Source organism: Papilio xuthus, unplaced genomic scaffold, assembly GCF_000836235.2.
Source record: "Papilio xuthus unplaced genomic scaffold, Pxut_1.1 DF825783.1, whole genome shotgun sequence".
NCBI classification, from domain to species: domain Eukaryota; kingdom Metazoa; phylum Arthropoda; class Insecta; order Lepidoptera; family Papilionidae; genus Papilio; species Papilio xuthus.
Window position 1 is genome coordinate 1,239,520 of NW_013532866.1, and position 21,405 is coordinate 1,260,924.

The window sequence follows — 21,405 nt, forward strand, 5'->3', positions numbered from 1 at the left end:
AATGTGGTCCTTCAAGCCGGACACTAGTGTAAATGTGGTCCTTCGAGCCGGACACTAGTATAAATGTGGTCCTTCAAGCCGGATTACCTCACCTTAACATATCCCTCGTATGCAGTGCCCTGTCCACGAGCAGGGTCAATGCCGAGAGGTCTGCGGCTGCGCTCCGGCGGCAGCGGGCAGCGCGCGGCGACGCGGGAGCAGCACCGCGTGTGCACCGCCAGGCCGCACGTCTCGCACACCACGCCTTGACGTGTCAGACCGATCTGACACACATACATACTAATTTAAATCTCCTTTAAGAAACAATTAAATAAGTCGAAAATTACAATTTTTACAAGAACATCTGTTACTCGAATTGACTGGGCCGGTACGATGCCAAGACCACATACAAGATACGCCTTGAATGGAATTCCCCTTTATTATTACCCTTCCCAAAGTTATCTTTATAACGAAAAGATGAGAAGGGGATTTGATGTAAGAGTGAAGCAATAGTAATAAAGGAAAATATTTTTATTCTGTGCGTTTCCCTGAGTTGTGGATGTCTCACCATGAGCGAGGTGCAGTGGTTACATTTGGTGGGACTGCTAAATGTTCGCACGAGGAACTGATGTATCTTCTGCTTGCCGCCAGGACCTAGCGATGGATCCTGCAATTTATATATATATTAACAATTAAATAATCAGAAATACAATAATACAAATTATATTACAAAAAACACTTATCTCAACAATTGTAAAATATTAGCAGATTTTTTTGTAAATTTACTAATATTTCTTTGACCATTCCAACTAAGTTGTAGGCTTGTGCTAGGATATGGTTTACGACAATTGTCGAATGGCGGGATTCGAGCCCCCGACCTCGTGATCGGAAATCCGTACTCTTAACCATTAGGCTATTGACGCTTGTAATATTAGAAAAAAATAAAACCCTATAAAACACACAATAGAATTGTTAAATGTTACTTTATTTTAAAGATTCACTATCCCTGAATTATTACTATAGCTCATTACTTTGATATAACAATTTCTGTTTCGTTCTGACTTAAACGTAACTGCTGATGTTCCGGACATTTAATCTATCTCTATCATTAGTTCAAATCCTCATCATCATCGTCAGCTCACTACACGTCCCCACCGAGGGGCTCGGAGCCTACTCTAACTTAGGGTGACTAGACTAGGAATAGTGAACCACGCTGGCCAAGTGCGGGCTGGTTGAAAATCCTCAGCACCAGCTACGAAATCATCAAAAATCAAATAGTCACAAAATACTACGGGTTATATAACCCGTAGTATTTTGTGACTATATAGCCCTGTACATGTAGAAGTCTGAATTTCGTGTTTATGAAGACGCACGAGAACAACTGGTCCTTTGATGATGACGGTGGTGATGATGATGGTGATGGTGATGATGTATCACTGACCGTGGACATGTCACTGGGCGAGCTCTTAGTGGAGGCGGGCGAGGCGGCGCGCTGCTCCACCTCCTCCGGGGAGTCAGCGGACCCGCTCAGTGCAGACGACTGCTGCGAACCGTACATCTGGAACATGTGTTCACTGTGAATTTATATTGTACCAAAAATATATTCTCATCTCTATCGTTATCATTAAAAAAAACAAAGATAGATATGGTAACACAAGTTCATTATGCATGTTCAATCAATCGTATAAAAAGAAACTCCTCGTATGCGAGATAAATACCGCGGTCCTTTGGACTCTCGCTTATCCTGGTTTAACTGTATTATTATGGTCATTTAAATTTAGATTTTTTTTTATTTTAAGGTGCACTTATAAAAAAAATGCTATAGTCAAAATCTAATGTTAAAATATTTATACAAACAGTAAAAATGTAATTTTTTTTTTTTGCTTCAAACATTCGGCATATGCTTTTTTCAAAATTAAAGTAATATCAAAAAACCAACACCCAACATAAAAGGTTAAATCAAAAACATAGAACAACAAAAGCTTTGGAGGGGATTGAAAAAAAAAAAATAATTTAAGAAAAAATACAAAAAAGTTGAAAAATACCTTTACATTGCAACAATGCTGAGCATTTCTGTAACGGTATTGCGGCGACATCTGTACGCAAGCCATTGAAACATAAAATCAAAAACATGGAAGCAAACAAAAAAAATAAGCAAAAAAAATGTGAAACATAAAAAGCAACAATTCCTAACACAAAAGACAAAGAGTTATCAATTTTTTTTAACTTATTAATTTTTTTTCGAAAAAAAATCATAAAAATTTTAGCTTTATTTATCGTTCTAGTAAAGTTTTTAAGAGCTTTTCCTGTACCTTATTTTGAATTCAAATGTACAAAGTATTAGTCCACCAATGTTAACAAGCGCTTTTCTTTATTAAATCATAGACAATTATAACAGGTATTAATAACACAAAATATTATTGACACGAGTATTACGTGAACTAAATTAAATCATCAAATGCATAGGAATACCGACCTTCTGTTCGTTGTTCATAGAGGCTACATTGTCGTAATGCCTCTCTGCAGGTGCGTCCTTTAGGAACTGATCCAAATAACTCATCTGAGACGGTGGACGGTCCAAAACTGAAAACACCATACTTCGATTCAAAACCAATTAAAAAAAACAAAAAAAAAATAAGTAAGGATAAACAATAAAACACATAAACCAATCCCCAACCGAAACCACGTTCACAAAAGGTATGATAAACTAAAAAAAATCTATGGTGGCAAGTATATACGAGTACAAAAGTGTTATAATTTAATTATATTTTTTAATACAATTTTAAATATAGCCGGTAACACTTTTACACTCGAATTAAAATGGAACATTTTTAGTGAACTAAATTCTCCAACTACGTACATGCACTGGACATTTACAAAAGACGATATACACTAAGCCACCATTCACACGATACCGGTGTTATAATACATAAAGTAAATATTTACATACCATACGACCTATGTTTATCCTAGATGTTACATAGTTTACGTAAATTATAAAGTTAAATATGATTTACTGTTTAAATTCTCCACATCATTGTAATAACATTGTAACATTCATAAAAAGGGGTGTGTTGACATTTGAACTTGACTAAATAACTGACTAACCTTCTCAATGTGTTAGAAGTCAGAACCCTATGAAACCTAAAATATAACTATAGGAATGTAAGAGACGGCAGTTGAACCGAAGGCTGTAGGTAATATTAAGGAATTGAAGTCAAGAAAATCACAAAATACCGTGTGAATGGTGACCATTAGCCGTACAGTAAGAAGGGTTTACAAAAAAAACTGTAGGAGTAAACTATACAATTGAGAAAAAAATATTAGTCAAAATAACTATGCGTATACAAACAAGTGTTAAAGAAAAAAAAAACATATCGCTTAGCACGTTATGTGGTGGTTATGTAATGGACACATGTGGATGGAGTGAAAAAAATAATTAATTCAAACAACTTTTGTATGCGATTGTACTAGTATGAAATAAGATTGAATTGATTCCAAATAATGTTTTGATGCAAAAACCAACTACATTCCTATTACCTTTTTTGACAAAATTAGATTTTTTTCCGAAAAAAAAACTGTCTTTTAATAAGTTTACTGTAATAGTAACTTTGTAATTTTACAATTATATTTTTTTTATAATATTCAATGTCACATCCATGCCACCGCAAAAAGCTTAAGCAGAAGCAAAGCGATTTACATGGAAAAAAAAGTATATTAAATATTGGAGTAATTGCAAATCAACGCATATCAGAATTTTATGAGTCTTTACTGATTTTTTTTGCATATAAAAAACAAGAAAATACATAAATGAAATTTTTTTTTTTTTTAAATATTCCTTATTTTTTTCTTTTTTAGCACAAATTATAAGAAACTCATATATTATTGTAATTAAGAGTAATTAACATTCAATTTGTTTTACGTACAACGTAAATTAGATAATATAATTTAGCTATATTTATGTTTTAGAACTGAAGCAATGATTTAACGTAATAATTTATGTATATCATTGTTAAATTTAATAATCTTATTATATCGATAAAATAATAAAATAATTGGAAGACTCACAAAACAACGATATTGCGTTACATTTTTTTTTTCTTTACACTTGCTCGTATTTACAAAATGAACTCCAAAAACAAAAAAAAATTAAACTCCGCACAAAGGCAAGAAATGAATTAGAGCTTTATATTGATACAATCTCTGTTGTTAAATAAAAAAACAGTAAAAAAATATATTGTTTGAATTATATCGAATGAATGACTTGAATGGAAAGGGGAATTAAAGTTAATAATAATGATCATACATTGTCTGCATATAAAAAAACACAAAAAAAATTGCAAAAAAAAATTTGATTTTTTTTTCTCTTTAAAAAAATCTTAAATTCCGATTCACCAGTATAAAAAAAAAATCTAAGTATCACAAATAAACATAACAACAGACACTGTATAACACAAAAGGGGTAAACATACACAAACAATAATCTACCTCTAATTAGACATTATGGACAAACTCTTAAGACTATAAAACAACGAACCATTCTCTTCTTTGCCGCTCCAATACGTCGACGATTTGGCAGATCCTTGCCTCGCTGCTTGCAACAACTTTCCACTTTAATGCCCCGTACATTAAGTTCATTTTACATTAAACACCAATAGCATAATAGTATAGGATACAACGCCCAAAGAGTTTAAGGTCCTTCAATAAACACGTGAGGTTTTTTAGCAACTTCTAGTTACCCAAAAAACTAACTCTAATCTTTAGTACAAAGTAGAATTGAAATGTTTAAATATTTCAGTCAGAAAATAAACGTGATATCTAATTTTAGAACCCCCTACTTCGTGATGTTTCGTGTTTTTCGGAACCCCTAATTTTGAACCTCACGCGATTTTTGGAAGATCCTTAAACCATTCTACTAATGTCACTAATATTCTATTTGAAAATGTTATAGTAGTCACTAAATAATAAGCCCATGTAAAATTAACTACACAGTTTAACAATTACTTCATCAAATTTAGTAACTATTAAACAAAATTCTGAGTTCGACAATTTTTTTTAATTCGAAAAAAAAATTTTTTTTTCATTTTTTCTTATCTTTTTTTTTCTAAAGCTATGGTAAAAAGCCTATAACTATGTGACTATTATAACATACAGTTGTTTTCTTCGGTTGAATAAAACAAACTACATGTAACAAGGCATTACACAACTTTAATATCGTATTATATACAAGAACAATAAACATTTAAGTTCCCATAAATATATTTAACTTATACACATGCACTGCGCGTGGATATTATAACAAAGAAAAACAAAAAAAAATGAAGTAAATGCATAGTAAATATAAACTTAAAAAACACAAACAGTAAATAAGAAACGTAAAATATTGTTTTCGACACTACCAGCCTTATATGAGTTAAAAAAAAAGTTTAAATTAAAAAAAATTATGTACTATCAAAAAAAAAATAGAATTATGCGCCCAAAAGGTAGTGAAAGAGGATAAATAAAACTGTTTGTAAGAGAATTAAAGCAAGAAATCCTATCTACGACATTTTTCTGTTAATAATTCCAAAAAAAAAAGTAATTTTTACTAATAAACTTATTTACGAACATCTGAGAGTGCAATTTTGTTTGTTACAAAAACTATTTTCCTTCTTTAAGTGTAACAAAATAACGTCTTTTTTTTTAAACACAGAAAAAATGTATAATGAAGGCTGTAGTGTCAAAAAATTACAAAAGATTCGCTTAACAAAAATAAATATTCACATAAACAATAAAATGCACCGAGATTCACTAAAAGTTTACTAAATTGTAAAAAAAATTACTTCCACGGTGTGCTTTAATTCCGATTTAAATATTTTAACTTATGGAAAGATTCGATCCGAAATTATTAAGACTTTAAAATGATAGTGGTATCATCATTTCATAAATATGCAATGACACAATATGTCATCCTTAAAAATAAAAAATACAATTATGACTAGTTCAATTTGTAGGCGTATTGTAAAAATAAAAAAAAATGAAAAAATCTTTGGCAATTCGTGTCAGACTAGATTTCGATTTGACGACTAGAAGTTTTACTTTGGATTTACAAAAAAAAAAAATCATCAATTCATAGTACCAAAATGAAAAAAATAATTTCATTTAAAATCATATAAATGGTGATATAATAAAACTGCAACACCCCATATACATGAGGTAACGCCCAAAAACAATGGTATATACGGCCTGAACCATACACGAACTGTCATACAAAGCACAACACGGAAGTAATAAAGAAAAAAAAAACAACAAAAAATACATAAAATCCACGCGACGTAAAATAAATGCCACATAAATACAGTTACGTCCATAAATGCAGTTGCCGGTTAAAATAAAAAACAAAGTGTTCCATTTTTGAAATGGCGCGTTCGAAATCACAGTTCCAAATACATTCACAGATTAAAAAAAATACAGATTCACAAATCGACCATAGAGTCCATAATGCCACCGATTGTGAACAGAATACAGAATATAAATAAAATCCCCGGCAATTATTTTCGTTTTTTTCGACGCGGTCGACGTTGCCCTTTGTGGGGGGAGACCAAAATTCCATTTGACGTCGGGGGCGAGCGTGTGACGTCACGGATACGTACATTTCACGTTTTATTATTTGCGTGTATTGATTGGGGTGGGATTGTGCGGAACATGTAACCAAAACAAAAAGAAAAGGTGCACTAAATAAACATAATACTTCTGTTATACAGTATGTGCTGAAAATTATACATTTAATAAATAAATTAAATTATATTACTTATATAATACGCTATGAAAATTTAAAGCAACTTGCCCAAAAGCAATAAAAATACAAGTGAACTTGATTGTAAATAACAATTTATCGACACCCATGCTTTCAAGCAAGCCCAAGCAAATATTGTCATTCATTCTTATACACTTTTCCTTCCAGACTCATACATCCACTTTAGAAGTATAACACGTCACATGCCACTACAATCTTTTCAATTGAGCAAGCTAGGCCAGTAGCCAGTACTTAACGTATTAAAAGGTCTAAAAGGTTTTTATGTCTGAAATTGTGACCTACGTTTTAAGCGCAACGATAATTTTATCCAAATCTAGTTTACGATAATATTCCAAAACAAACTGTACATCTTAATAAAAAAAATCTGGTCACTTAAATAAAACTTACCTTAATAGTAATACAACATGTATGCAAATTTTATTTGTAGTGTTTTGTATGAATTAAAAAAAAAACATTTTGTATATACGTATTTGCTTAGCCGATAACGAAAAAACAAATAAAAAAAATTGTCTGTCTGTATGTCTACAAGTGCAAGTTTGTGTCGGCTAATCTCCGGAACTGACTGACTGATTTTGACGGGACTTTGACTGGAAGGTAGCTGATACACTCAGGAATGTTATAGACAACTTTACTAACCAACTTTAAAAAGTAAGTTCTCAATTCGATAAGTATTATTTTTATTGTAGACGGACAAAGACACAGGCAACCGCTAGTATGTAATGTATCAATCAAGTCCACTGGTATGTATGTTGTGTGTGTGTGTGTGTGTGGGTACTCACATGAGTTGTTGGGGTGCGCGGGCGTGTCCAGCTTGTCCTGCATGTCGCGGATGTGCTGCTCCTTGCGCTTCATCTCGTGCGCCAGCGTCTCCAGCCTCTGCCGCGTCTCCATCAGCTCCCTGGTGCACACAAACATCTCATCACCTAACTATGCTCTACACCATAACTTATACTTATAAGGAAGAGATGGATTTGGCATAGAAATCGTCCTTTACCTGTCTATCATCTGTTGATTACTGCTATGCAATTATTACTATTTTAGCAAATGAATCACAATGTTAACAATAAACATTTTTTTATAAAGATATAAAATATCCTGCTCGAAGGACCAGCAAATTAAATGTCCCAAGCGTCTAAAGACGACCCAGTTCGATAACTAGACCTATTATGCTTGTGTCAACCTGTCCCTGAGGTCAGAGTACATCAAAAAAACTATTTTTATAGCAAAAAATCTAGATATATTCGTGTGGTCACCTTTGACTGGCGAGCAGCTCCGCCCTGGTCCTGCTGAGCTCCTCCCCCACCGCCTGCTTGGCCTGTATCTCTGAGTGCAGGGAGGACTGCAGTGTCAGAATCTCCATCTTGTCCAGCTTCTGCGAGCGCCGGTTGCGCCAGCCCCCCGCCGCGCCCGCAGCCCCCGCACCGCCCCCTGCAGCCCCCGCTCCGCCTGCAGCCCCGCCCCCCGCCCAGCCAACTGCCGGCGGGGAGGACGGCGGCACCATGCCTGAACGACCTGAACTTGCTGTTGAAACAGTTCATTGTTAAAATTAAATAAAAGTAAGTAAGTCATATGACTGACGCCAATAATATTTCACTTTTAATAATTTGTGAGAATTTTGTATTTTAACTACTTGTCGAGATTATTCAATCGAGTCCAAACTTGATGACGTGATGTCGTTTCATTGCGAAAAAGCTATTGCCACCTTCCAGCTCCATCATCAGATCAGAATGTCATCATCATACATGATGAAAATTATTTGTATTGGTGCAGTCAAATAATTATATTAATAACAAAACAATAAAATAAAAGTCGTTGCCACCAATATATCAAAAAGATTTACCATGTTTAAGATAATCCAATTCCTCAGTCATCTTAGTGGCGAGAGCCTGCAGGTAGCCGCGAGCTTCCTTCTCGTCTGCCACCCAGCGAATTATATCAGCTATCTGAAATCAAATATTAAAACGTTAACACTTTGGACACTGCGAATGTTTGGATGTATAGATGGATGTTTGTTAGAAGGTATCTCCAGAATGGCTGCATGGATCTAGTTGAAATTTGGCATAGATGTAGAACATAGTCTGGAAGAACTACTTATTAACCTAAGTCCTGCGCGTAGGATCCGTTGCAGCAAGTAGGCGTATAAAATATATTTTTTTTTTATCGATAAAGTTACAATTATTTTTGTTTTTATAGATATACTAAAACTTAATATTTCATATTACCTGTGTCTCCCAATGCTGCATCGTATCTCTCTTCGCTCGCAACTCCTCCAACTCCATCTCCATTTGTCTCCTTTCCGTCTGCCATCTTCTGCCGTTCTCAGCCATCTGTTATAAAATACGTATGAATATAATAAGTCTTCATCAAATACATTTTAAAGGTGAATATTAGATATTTAATAGGCAAATCTAAACTAATTCATGGCTTCCCATGAATTGACTGAGAAAAAAAAATCCACAGAGAATTCCTTTTTTTAAATTATACCATGGAAGTCGATTAACTGAATTTAGTCAAAAGATTTAATAATGTATGAATATCCAGTCTATAAAACCTGTTATATAACTTACAGCATCCAGATCTTTGGCCAGCTTCCTATTGTCATTGATGAGCATCTGTTTATCCTCACTGTCAGACATCTGCTCCAACCGACGGCTCTCCAGCTTCTCTTTAGATGTTTGCAGCTGTTGACACAAATATATTTTATACTAGTCATTGGAGAAAGAAAGGAATCCTACTTAATAATATAAATGTGAAAGTTTAGTTGTATGGATTGATGGATGTATTTTTAGAAGATATCTCCAAAATGGTTCAACCGATGTTGATGAAATTTGGCATAGATGTAAAACATCGTTTGAAGGAACACATAGGTTACTTATTAATTTTCTTATAATACTACAAGGACAGAGTACGAACCAAATGACACGTAACACGTCAAAATAGATTGTCATTTAGGCTACTGGAGGTCAGTGAGTTGTAACTTTATTCCAGTGATCCATTAATCAAACAATATAACAATCAGAGTCCAGTATAAGTTGAGCTGACCTCTCTATTGAGTACATTTCTGACAGCGTCTCCCTCCTGCAGCTGTTCCCTGAGCGATGCCAGTTCCGCGTTGTACCGCGCCTGCTGCTGCGCCAGCGACTCCTTGTACTGCAACTGTATATAACAAATATTTAATACATAAGGTATACTTATATACAACCTTACCTTAAATATAAAAAGGACAATTAGGAAATTTTTGCTCACTGGTAACCCTTTAAATTAAAATGCGTTCCCTTGTCAATGTCTAAAATCTGTCATAAAATCCTTATGAGATTACTAGCGGTCGCCCGCGACTCCGTGCGGCCGGAATTAAAAGAAAACGTAATTAATAGCCTATGATTTTTTCCAGACTATTTTCTATATGTATACCAAATATCATCAAGATCCATTCAGCCGATCTGTAGTTAACTTTAAAAAAAACATCCATCCATCTAAACATTCGCATTTATAATATTAGTAAGATACAGTACAGTACCTCCAACGCCTCAACATCAGCCTGTAGCCTGGCAACATCGGCTGCGGGTCCGGTGGCAGCCGCCATGCCCTCGCGCTGCGACCTCAGCGTCTCCTCACGCAACTTGCGCTCCTATTACATACACATTAAATACATAATCGCTTGATATATTTCCATCTCTTTCTAACACATCACTTTTTCATATATTATCCGAATTGCTAAGTACAGCATGTCCGGAAATTCATAAAAGTCCTCTAAAGTAACTTTGTAAATTGACAAATTGAGTTAAATCGTCATTTCAAGCTATACTTTTTTATAGGCACAATCATCCACGTAACTTCCGCAACACCCTGTATATATATCATGCTAGAAGACGATGGAATACAAAGAATAAGAATATATAAGTTACTTTAGTAGCCTCTGAGATGGCAGTATCCAGCCTGGCCTCCAGCTCCCTGCGACCTTTGTCACTGCGCCGGATGTCCTGCCGCAGCGCGTCTATCTTCTGCATTGCCACTTCCAGCTCCTCTTCTTTATCACGAACCTTTAACATATTGTAATACTTTAATGCATCTAATATATATTATAATTTATTAAGAATAAGATACTGAACAGCCATATAGAAATAAGATTACATAAAAAAGGCTTATATTATTCAGACAAAATACATGATAAGCGAGAAACCTCTCTAAGTAAGTCATTGTCCGACTCCGAAGGATTACTACCATAAGCGAGAAAAATGTCTCTGTCCTTTAAGACTCGTTATTAAGGTTGGACTGTATTTTGGAATTCATACGTTTTAGTCATGCACTTTATGGATAATTAACAGAGAACTTTATCTGGCTCATAAAGATTTCTCGCTTATTCAAATTCCACTGTAGTTATCGCTGAGAATTGTTGAAAAAAAAAAATAGTTTTTTTCTATAAACTTATACCAATAGTGGTGCTAACCTGTCGCGACAGCTTCTGCTTCTGTTGCCTAAGTTCTGAGAGCCGCTCCGACACCTCGTTGTACTCCGCCATCGCCAGCTTGCATTGCGACAACGCGTCTTTTAACTCCTTGTCCTAGATACAAGATTATTCGTTATTATTTGTCGGTAGGAAAACAGGCAAAAGTATAAACCGACAAGTATATTTGTCAAACTAAATGATGATAGCTCACAAGCGCCCTTCTTTCAATGGCAAAAAACCTATTAGAAAGTTTTTATATCCCAATTTCTATGCCCCCGTGTGTTTCACATGTTTTCTGACAGATCTAACCGCGATAGCAGGACCTCTCACCGGACCTTGTTAGACTATATCTCGGTGAACACCTTCAATATTTATAAATGTTAATTATAAATTTAAAATACTATAAATATAATATTTAATTTGTTACCTGCAATCTTAGTTTCTCCTGAGCATCAGTCTTATCTTTAATTAATTCATCTTTCTCAGAGTTTAATGACGCAACCAATAGTTCCAATTCTCTCAATCGCGTTGGTACATCTTGTGGGGAACTCGAATCCTGAAATATATTAATAACATTACTAAAAATCTTACTTATTATCAATATTAATACGTCAATCGAATATCTTGATCTCATTTTTTAGAATACTGCTTAAATTTAATTAATTAAAATTAATGTGGAAATCTTACTAATATTATAAATGCGAATGTTTAGATGGTTAGATGTTTGTTTGAAGATATTGCCGGAACGTCTGAACGGATCTCGCTCAAAATTGGCTTAGATGTACAACATAGTATGGAACACATAGGTTACTAATAAAGTTTGTTTATAATTTCGTGCGGGCAGAAACGGGGGAAAAAAATAAAAAAAAGATTACTAATTATATTAGACTTTTAGCAATGGACGACCACTAGTTATCTTACTAATATTATAAATGTGAAAGATTGCATTATCGTTTGTTATCACATAAATTCAGAACGGTTAAACTGATCTCCATATAATTTGGAACATGGTGCCTAATACGAACACTCGTGAGAAAGATTTTGTAACGTCACCGACAAAATATGATGAAGTTTCTAAGCGCTTGCTGAAAATAGCATATAGGCTTTTTTTAATTTGATACGGAAATAGTTTGATAAATAGTTCAAAATATTACCGTAGTAGTGACTCCCGCTGTCAATTGTTCGTGACATCTCAACTGTGCTTCAAGGTCGCTGTTCCTCTTTGATAATGTCGATAATTCTTCTTTCAGTTGAATCAACTCTTCTGAAATGTCAATAGTAAATAGAATTAAAAGTCATCTGCTTTTTATATGTATGAAACTATAATAAAAGCGCTAATAACAATGTCATTTAAAATAATCATACAATTAACTTGGTTAACGTCATTTTTTAAAATTTTACCTCTTTTCCAATAAGCTAACAATAAAATCACAGTTACGTCAACTGGCTTAGTGGAAAAGGGGTTCAACAGTGATATAAGAATCTCACCACTAGTAACATCCAGGCCGGATCCACCCGACCTCAGCTCAGCTATTGTCTGCGCTAGTAAAGCGTTCTCTCGTTCCAATGCTTTGAGTGCAGCGCGATCACCCGCGTTAGACGGAGCCTGCTGAATAAATAATTCATATTTATACCATACCGGACTCAGAGTGGTTTGATGGTTGCTTAATCAGTCGCTTAGTGTATATTTCTCATACTAAATCGAATAAGGAACGACCTAAATTGCCATTGAAAGTAGTCGAATCAATTCAAATCTGTCATCAGCCGCGGAAAATAACTATTATATGGGACTATTATTCTAACTCTTGGTCTTCCAAAAATGTATGGATGGATGAAAGAGGACATACGTAAGGGAATAAATTCAGATATGATGGCTAACAGGGATGTATGGAGAAATAGACAAGACTGATGAAGATTTAGAGTAGGAAAAGCTATTCTAATTCTACATACCTGACTAGGCGCATTCTTTGCGGGACTGAGCGGCGTAGGCGCACCCAGGTCTGACAAGCGAGAGCCTGCAGTAAAGGTGAATCCTACGAAGGGAAGGTGACGTCCAGAGAAGGCTGCAGACGGCGGGGGCGGAGGTACTGCCTCTGATAACCTGTAAACACGTGGATACCGGTGAAACATTCACATAAAACATGTTTGAATTACTTTAGACACTTTGCACACTTAGAAGTAATGAATAGATGGTGAGAGGACATACAGGAAATTAAAATATTTTTTGAATTTTTGAATTAATAGATATTTGTTATGAGGTAAATCCAAAACGGTTCAACGGATCTAGATGAAACTTTGCGTAGGTGTAGAGCATAGTCTGGAAGAACACATAGGCTACTAATTTATTTTTTTAATGTATTAATAATAACCTTATATCAGTGTCATCGACGTCAAAGTTGGAGGTGTCAGTGGGACTGGAGACGTCAGGCACGAAGGGAGCTTGCATCTCACGCACATTGTCCCACTCCAGGCCGGCGAACCACGGGTGGCTCTGGAAATGTACAGGAAAATTCGGTTATAACAACATTAAAAAGACTGTATGCAGTCGCAATAACCAATGGACTTTCGCGAAATAACGCAATTTAATTAATTATATTTATTCTTTATAGTATTCAAAATATTAAGTTATTTATGTTTTTTTTACCTTAAAATCTTGCAACCCATTCTTTCCCAGCCTGTTTTCTGACGAACAGATCAATCGTCGTATCAGATCTTTAGCCTCTTCTGAAACCTGGAAGTTTTCAAACCAAAATGTTGTACATTTTTAGAATTTGAATATTGTATTTTATTAATTTACATTACATTGCAGAATTTAAAAAACAAAAGTTAATTAACAGCCTATGTGTTCTTTCAGACTTTGTTCATTTATGTCATATTTCAGCCAGATCTATACAGCCGTTCTGGAGATACCTTCTAACAAACATCCATCCATCCATCCACCACATTTATAATATAATGAAGACGAAATTTCTTTTGGTATATCATCTTATGCCCTCATTAGGTTATACAAACATGTCAAATATTCCTTCAATTTTATTTATTTTTAATTGTAAGTGTATACAGACTTGTGGTGCGAGGTCATCCGGCGGCGGGCAGTGGAAGCAGCGCGCGTGGTTCATTATCTTGCCGTAAGTCTCCACCAGCGACTCCGCGTAGAACGGCGTCTCACCGAACAGCATCTCGTACATACACACGCCTGCAGAATTAATAAAAATAGTTTATAACATTAACGTATAAGCTACCTTTTAGTCAAAGTTCGGTCAAAATAAAACCAGCCGTGCCGGAGATTGCACAACCCAAGCGCGGCTTACTGATAGATTGATAGACAGATAAAAATTGATTTTTCATCATAGGTTCCAAAATCCATCACATACAAGAAATGTTAATTATACACACGGACACACCAATTTTATTATATATATTAATAAAGATAGATGCTATTTCTCAGACAATCATACAATAATTCAAACTAATACAAACTAATCAAAAACACGTCGACATGTTTCCATTAATTTAAAAAGTCATAACACAATTATAGAAACTATAATTTACCTAATGACCACCAATCGCATTCTGGTCCATAACGTCCCTGTCCATCCTCCATCGCCTGGAAAAATTAATATTCAAATTATAAACTTTAAAAAAATATTTTTAATTCAATTTTAAAATAACTTCTGTATTAATATTTACTATACAATTTTGTAACTTAACTAGCGGTTACCCGCGGCTTCGTTAGTGCGGAATTTAAAAATAAAGAAGCCTTTAAAATGCTCGTATACCTTCTTGTCAAAGTACTATCAAATCCATACGTTCCGGAGATAACCAGGAACTTACGGACAGACGAACAGATAGAACAAAAATAGTTTATTCGTTATCAGCTACGACTCGTTTACAGATAATCTGAATATAATTTATGAATATATAGATAAAATACAAAATAATATAAAATTTACCCTCAATATCTCTGGCGATATGTAATCTGGCGTTCCCACTGCCACATTACTTTGTACCTGAAATATAAATACCCAGGATTTAATTAAAAAAAGGACTTGACAGACAGACAGACAGACAACAAAATAAAATAATAATAATTTTATTATACCTAATTTATTTAATTCAATATAAAACTGAATAACTACTGTAAAGTATTAAAAACTAAGTTTTACCAGAGACTTCGGTCATCCAAAATAAAAAAAATCTAGTAATAAATATAGGTATTGTGTTACTCAGCTTTCTTATGTCATAAGAATTTTTTAAATCAGTCCAGCAGTTTGTGAGTTTATTTGTTACATACAAACACACGTATCTTACAAGTGTTTTATTTATATTGAAACATTTTTTATTATTTTTACTTTAGGAACATATAAAAGATTACCTTTCCATCATCACCAAGTCTGAGACAGGAACCAAAGTCAGCCAGTCTGATGTGTCCACTGGCGTCCAGTAACACATTGTCAGGCTTTATGTCTCTGAAATAATCAAATATTTTATTACATTTATGTCACTTTTAATAATAAAACCCAAAAAATAACAAGAACTCTAAACATCGTGCATATATCGTGATTACTATCGCCCGCGACTCCGTCCACGTGAATTAAAAAAAAACTAATTAAAATTTATAAAAAAAAACTATAAATTATTAGCCTGCGTGTTCTTCGAGATTATGTTCTACATTTTATCAAAATCCGTTGAGCCGTTCCGGAGATACTTTCAAACAAACATCCATCCATCTAAATATTCGCATTTATAATGTTAGTAAGGAGTAAGATACACTACACACAATCTGGATACAAAATTGTGTAAAAACGGCGATTAAGTTAACAAAAATCTAACAATTGGTCCTTCGAGACGGTCCTTTATATCTTTAAAATTTGGCATTTACTAACTTATTTATTAAAAGTGTAAGTGATATGTTGACACACACACACGCACACACACACACACACCTGTGTACATATCTAAGTTCATGCACGCTCTGTATAGCGAGCACCATCTCCGCGATGTAGAACCTCGCCATGTCCTCCGGCAGGCGGTCCTCGAACTTGGAGAGCAGCGTCAGCAGGTCTCCGCCGCAGTAGTAGTCCATCACCAGGTACTGCACATACATACATCCGTTACAACGACGTAAAAAGTACCAAATAGTCATTATAACAGATATATTAAAGATATATATTCTTCATATTAGTCGGAGGCAATCCGCAATTGAAAATGCGTTGCCTGCCTTTAATCAACATAGGAGAAGGACAGAAATAGAATATTTCCCCATTATATATGTCCTCTTCTCCGTAAAATCCATCCCCTTCCCAACCTTTCATTCTTAAAAAAGTGTTTGTTTGACCAGAGAGTTTATTTAGGACAGGAAGAATAAACACGAATCTATATAGCCGTAAAAATCGGAGAATACGAATGAAATGACACTTCACTTGACAAAAACAGTTCATTTGAACATACTGTTTTTTTTATCATAAAGATTTAATAAACAAAAGATAAAACTAATAATAATAATTCATAGTAAACATTTCTCACCAGATTATGTTCATCTTGGAAGGCATAATGTAAATTCGTAATCCATCTCCTATCTCCGAACACTAACACGTCTCTCTCTTCTTGGAAGCACGCAGTCTCAGCTCGCTGCAAAATAAATCAACATAGAAATTACTAATTTGATCACAACTTTCAAATGTACAGTCATGTCAATTGTCGGTGTTCCACTTTAAAGGCGATAATCTTTTGCACTTTCTGTATACACCAGAAAGGCGATAATAATAACAGTATATTCGTTTTTTTTTTAATGAATGAAATCATCGATAGCACCTTAATAAATCGATTAAATAAAAAATGATGTATTTAGTTCCCTACAGTAAAAGTGGCCATGTTCTCTAAGTAAAAATTGCACTTTTTGTTCTTAATCTAAATTAAAACACAATTTTTATTACAAGCTTTAATTTAAACACTTAGCAGTTATCCGCAACTTTACAAAAACTAGCCTGTCACCCAGAGATAGTATAGTTTTCCAACAGTGATCCAATATTTCAAATCGGTTCCGTACTTTCCTAACCTATTCATACAGACAAACAATCTAATCTTTCTTAATAATATTAGTATAAATAAAGTAATAAATAATAAAAGACACATACTTTCAACATTTCCCACTTATTCAATATCTTCATAGCGTAGACTCTCTCGCCGGTCGTGGAGGACACAGTGCCACCGGCAGCGGCCGCCATGTTACCTCCGCCATCTGTGCCCTGCGAATACAAAGAGAAAGAAAATATATTAAAATCAAATAAATCCTATGTTTTATATACTTTTTGTACACAAACAAAAGAACGAATCGAACTAATCTAAAGTGAGGTTAATTGAGCGCTAAGGGAGTCCCTAACTGTAAGTTTTCTTAATTACTAAGTACGGCATAGTAGCATTTCTATTGTAGACTTTAATCGAATATCACTTACTTGCATAAAAGAGGCCCGCACAACGCAAACCTCACCGAAAGCGCCCCTGCCAATAACTTTCACCAGTTCAAAATCATCTCTTGATAACCTGAGACGCTTGAGTGCTGTAGCTACGGGTTTTACTGGAATATACATAATAAATATTACATATAAACACAACTTACTTAGTTTGTGATATGGCACAAAAAGGTTACAAAAATGGTGATTTATTTGAAAAAACTGAATAAAATGGTCCTTCGAGTTAGATATAAAATATTCAAGAATAAGAAATATTCAAGTTATTATTAAGAAATATCTGTCTCTTATTTTTCATATAAAACATATAATTTCTGATGCATTTTTATAGAAAATCACAAACTAGGGGTACTTTACGTATAGCACAATTCTCATAGCTAGAATGTTCCACCTAACAATAAGGAAGGTTCTAATGACCTTTATTTTGCAATTTTATAATCAACTTACCGTATTGTATGAAGTCAGCAACCGCTTTCTCTCTGCGCAGACTACTGTTGCAGCATTCATCGTAGAGAACAAGAAGCATGTCCAACAATGTCTCAGCACTGAAGCCATTGCGCGGTCCCTGCAGACGCCGCGATATAAACATCGTCTCGATCTGCTTGAGACGTTTGATGCCCATCACTGCGGAGATATATTTGGTATCAGTTTAGAGAGTTAGAAATATATAATTACGAATATCGATAATTCAAACTCATTACTTCAGTCTTAAACTACAGTAAGTTTTTAACCGTGCGTTTCCGAGACTAAAATCTCTCATTTAAACATATCATTATCTCTGTTTTGTCAAAGATAATCAACCAACTAAACAAGAAGTAAATAAAAACAGAAAGCAATCAATTAGTCAATATTTTTCAAACTAGATGGCGCTATTTTTAATAATAAATGATCCTGGACATTACTATAAAATGTAAGTATTCCTTAATAGAGATAAGTTAATTATAAAACGTTATTACAACTCTGAGTGCGACGTTTAATGATCACTTATACAGTATCTTAGTGTAGATTTAGTATGGAAAGTTGCCATTAAACGATTCCGTAGCAGTTTGACATGTCAAAATTAATATTTATTTCAATACAAGAGCGCGATAGCGAAAGTAGTCCAAGAAATAACCCCAACTATTAGCTTATTTTTGTCTATGCCTTGCCCGCCTACGTCACAGGGGAAACGCTAGGCCATTACAGATATAAAAAGCGGTCCACTTTAAAATGCATGCGAGCTAAAATTAACACTCGTTTATCCAGCGACCCAGTGACCTAACGTAAGGGCGCAAACAAACGAATTCCTCTTGCCGCTGTTGACTCGCTTTTATAGTGACATTTTTTTATAACAAGCACTAAGGGGTAGACAGATACTATGAATTTTCATTAGACGCAATCCAGACAAACCTTTTTGCTTATATAGCAAAAATTAAGAATGAAATTTTTTAAAAATCTTTTTATGGCAAAAAAAACTTTAAGTAAGAAAAAAAACTACTTATAAGGCTATAACAATTAGTCGCATAGTAAAGAAATGTGTTGCAATTTTTTTTGTTAGTAGAATTAAAAAGAAATTAGTTATAAATATAGACTATGTTACTCAATGATAACATAGCTTATGACAAAAGAATTTTAAAAATCGCTCAAGTAGTTTTTTAGTTTATTCATCACAAACAAAATACAAATATTTCCTTTCTATGATAAATATTAGTATGGATTGTGTCCTCTTTTTTTTGCGTTTCGCTTCGTTTCGTTACCACTTCACTTTCGCATTGTGCTAGGCCTTAATTAGTAGATAAACCACTGGTATGCGAATATACGGAGGATTACGAAGTCATTTGGTTGCTAATCTCATTTATGTAACGGATTTGTTCAGTAGTAGCAGAAAATGATTAATACACATAACGTACATTCAGTAGACAAACAGTTGCTCGCATTTTATCTGCGAGGAATAAAAAATCTTATTAAATCTAGCCTATATTACCTGGGAATAGTGTAGCTTTTTAACAGTGAACGAATTTTTCAAATCGGTTCAGTACTTTCAGTGCCTATTCAATGCTAACAAATATTTCCTGTTTAAAACATTAATATAGATATACCATGTAATACATATATCTTAACTATTTTAATTTAAGCGCCAATAGCCTAATGGTTAAGGGTACGGATTTCCGATCACGAGGTTTGGGGTTCGAATGCTGCCATTCGACAATTGTCGTAAACTATATCCTAGCACAAGCCTTTTTTTTCAGAGGGGTGTGCTTTATGCATACTCCGGCCCCGGGGGGACGCGGTAGATATGTGGGATTCTCCTCCATAGCGGAGGCATACCCACTAAACCCCTCTGTTCCTCCAACGCATCGGGACGGGACCACGGGCAAGCTTTGGCTCTCGTCCGCGGCCCATCCTAGCACAAGCCTACAGCTTAGTTGGAATGGTACAAATATAAGTAAGTTTACAAAAATCTGCTAATATTTAAAAAAAAAATATGTACTTAATATAAATTATTTCGAAACTTAAACAGTTAAAAATACTCGAGAGTTGATTCACGATTATAAAATACAATCGTGATCCAGCCTGCATGTCTAACGGATAAAATATGAAACATAAATTTTACGCAGTATCATGTACCTGAGTTTACATAAAAGTTACACGTGCAACACTTAGCGTGGGTTTCTGAGACTGGTCTCTGTTTCCTCAATGATAATGACATGATTTTAGTCTCAGAAACAAACAGTTAACTGTTTATTATGACGCAATATTATTACTATAATATTTAGGAGCTATAATGCGTATTTCTACTAGAATAGTGTTTTACTAACCTATATAATGTCACATTCACACTAGCATACATAAGTATATTTAGAATCACTGATAAAACGCTTTGTGTGAACATGACCTAAGATCTCTGTTATGACAAGATTGTACCATCATTGTAACAATGATTCTCACAGTGTCATAGATTGTCGCCCCCACAAATACAAATGACAGTTCGTTGACCTACAATATGTTTACTCTATGAAGGAACCAATTTTCATGCTATAGAGATTATAACTAAACTAGAAATTTAGTTTACCTTTTGTTTAAAATAGCCGTAGATTTATCTTATTAGATATATATACCGATATGCCTGAAAATTGGTGAGGAGCTGAGAACCAGGAGACTGATATAGTATACTTTTTTTTTTCGAATTTATGCCTGGAAGTGCTGCTTTTTATTTAACTTATCTATATATTAAGTTTTTATATATCCACGCGGACGGAGTCACGGGCGATAGATAGTTACTAAATAAAAACAGACTAACATTCATGAAATAATAATGACTTGTCTGCCAATTACAATTTAGAGACATTTCAATGGCCATTAAAATCTAATACATAAAAAAACTACTTTCAACAAACGTCAACAAGGCAACTAACACAAGCCATTATACAAATAAAAATTAAAAAAAAAAAAAAAACAATCAACAGGAAACGAGCGCCGTAACAATGCGTCCAAATCAAAAAGGATATCCCATAGCCATGTGCGGAGTATAATGAGTATTGCGCGTCGTATGAATCAGTGGCCACTGGACGGCTCGGTGGCCATTGGCCAACGCTACGGCCACTAGCCATTGCAGTGACCCCGGCCACTAATTTGCGCACTGACCGTTAATTGCCCTTGCAGGTGATACACGCTATTAATTAGTACATTCCAATCATTGAATTCAAGTATACTTCGATTCATCTAATTCAGTC

At 34.4% G+C, this 21,405-nt stretch overlaps 1 protein-coding gene across 5 annotated transcripts in view; it reads right to left on the bottom strand.

Moving 5' to 3' along the window:
- gek (serine/threonine-protein kinase gek) overlaps positions 1–21,405 on the bottom strand; it is a 36,155-nt gene that overhangs the window by 9,260 nt on the left and 5,490 nt on the right. For 3 of the 5 annotated variants that reach the window (XM_013323156.1, XM_013323159.1, XM_013323155.1), the window contains exons 3-32: positions 18,140–18,316; positions 17,678–17,799; positions 17,360–17,470; positions 16,749–16,853; positions 16,169–16,317; positions 15,598–15,691; positions 15,176–15,232; positions 14,775–14,829; positions 14,288–14,418; positions 13,867–13,953; positions 13,592–13,713; positions 13,173–13,323; positions 12,711–12,831; positions 12,377–12,486; positions 11,650–11,778; positions 11,223–11,336; positions 10,681–10,815; positions 10,293–10,403; positions 9,818–9,931; positions 9,343–9,456; positions 8,998–9,102; positions 8,616–8,718; positions 8,029–8,296; positions 7,555–7,673; positions 4,517–4,570; positions 2,456–2,562; positions 2,025–2,075; positions 1,421–1,537; positions 548–646; positions 93–263 (exon numbers count right to left, since the gene is read on the bottom strand). In XM_013323156.1, the coding sequence (XP_013178610.1) occupies positions 93–263; positions 548–646; positions 1,421–1,537; positions 2,025–2,075; positions 2,456–2,562; positions 4,517–4,570; positions 7,555–7,673; positions 8,029–8,296; positions 8,616–8,718; positions 8,998–9,102; positions 9,343–9,456; positions 9,818–9,931; positions 10,293–10,403; positions 10,681–10,815; positions 11,223–11,336; positions 11,650–11,778; positions 12,377–12,486; positions 12,711–12,831; positions 13,173–13,323; positions 13,592–13,713; positions 13,867–13,953; positions 14,288–14,418; positions 14,775–14,829; positions 15,176–15,232; positions 15,598–15,691; positions 16,169–16,317; positions 16,749–16,853; positions 17,360–17,470; positions 17,678–17,799; positions 18,140–18,316 (3,503 nt within the window). The remainder of the gene's footprint in view (positions 1–92; positions 264–547; positions 647–1,420; positions 1,538–2,024; positions 2,076–2,455; positions 2,563–4,516; positions 4,571–7,554; positions 7,674–8,028; positions 8,297–8,615; positions 8,719–8,997; positions 9,103–9,342; positions 9,457–9,817; positions 9,932–10,292; positions 10,404–10,680; positions 10,816–11,222; positions 11,337–11,649; positions 11,779–12,376; positions 12,487–12,710; positions 12,832–13,172; positions 13,324–13,591; positions 13,714–13,866; positions 13,954–14,287; positions 14,419–14,774; positions 14,830–15,175; positions 15,233–15,597; positions 15,692–16,168; positions 16,318–16,748; positions 16,854–17,359; positions 17,471–17,677; positions 17,800–18,139; positions 18,317–21,405) is intronic. The other 2 variants (XM_013323158.1, XM_013323160.1) reach the window with 2 other exon arrangements.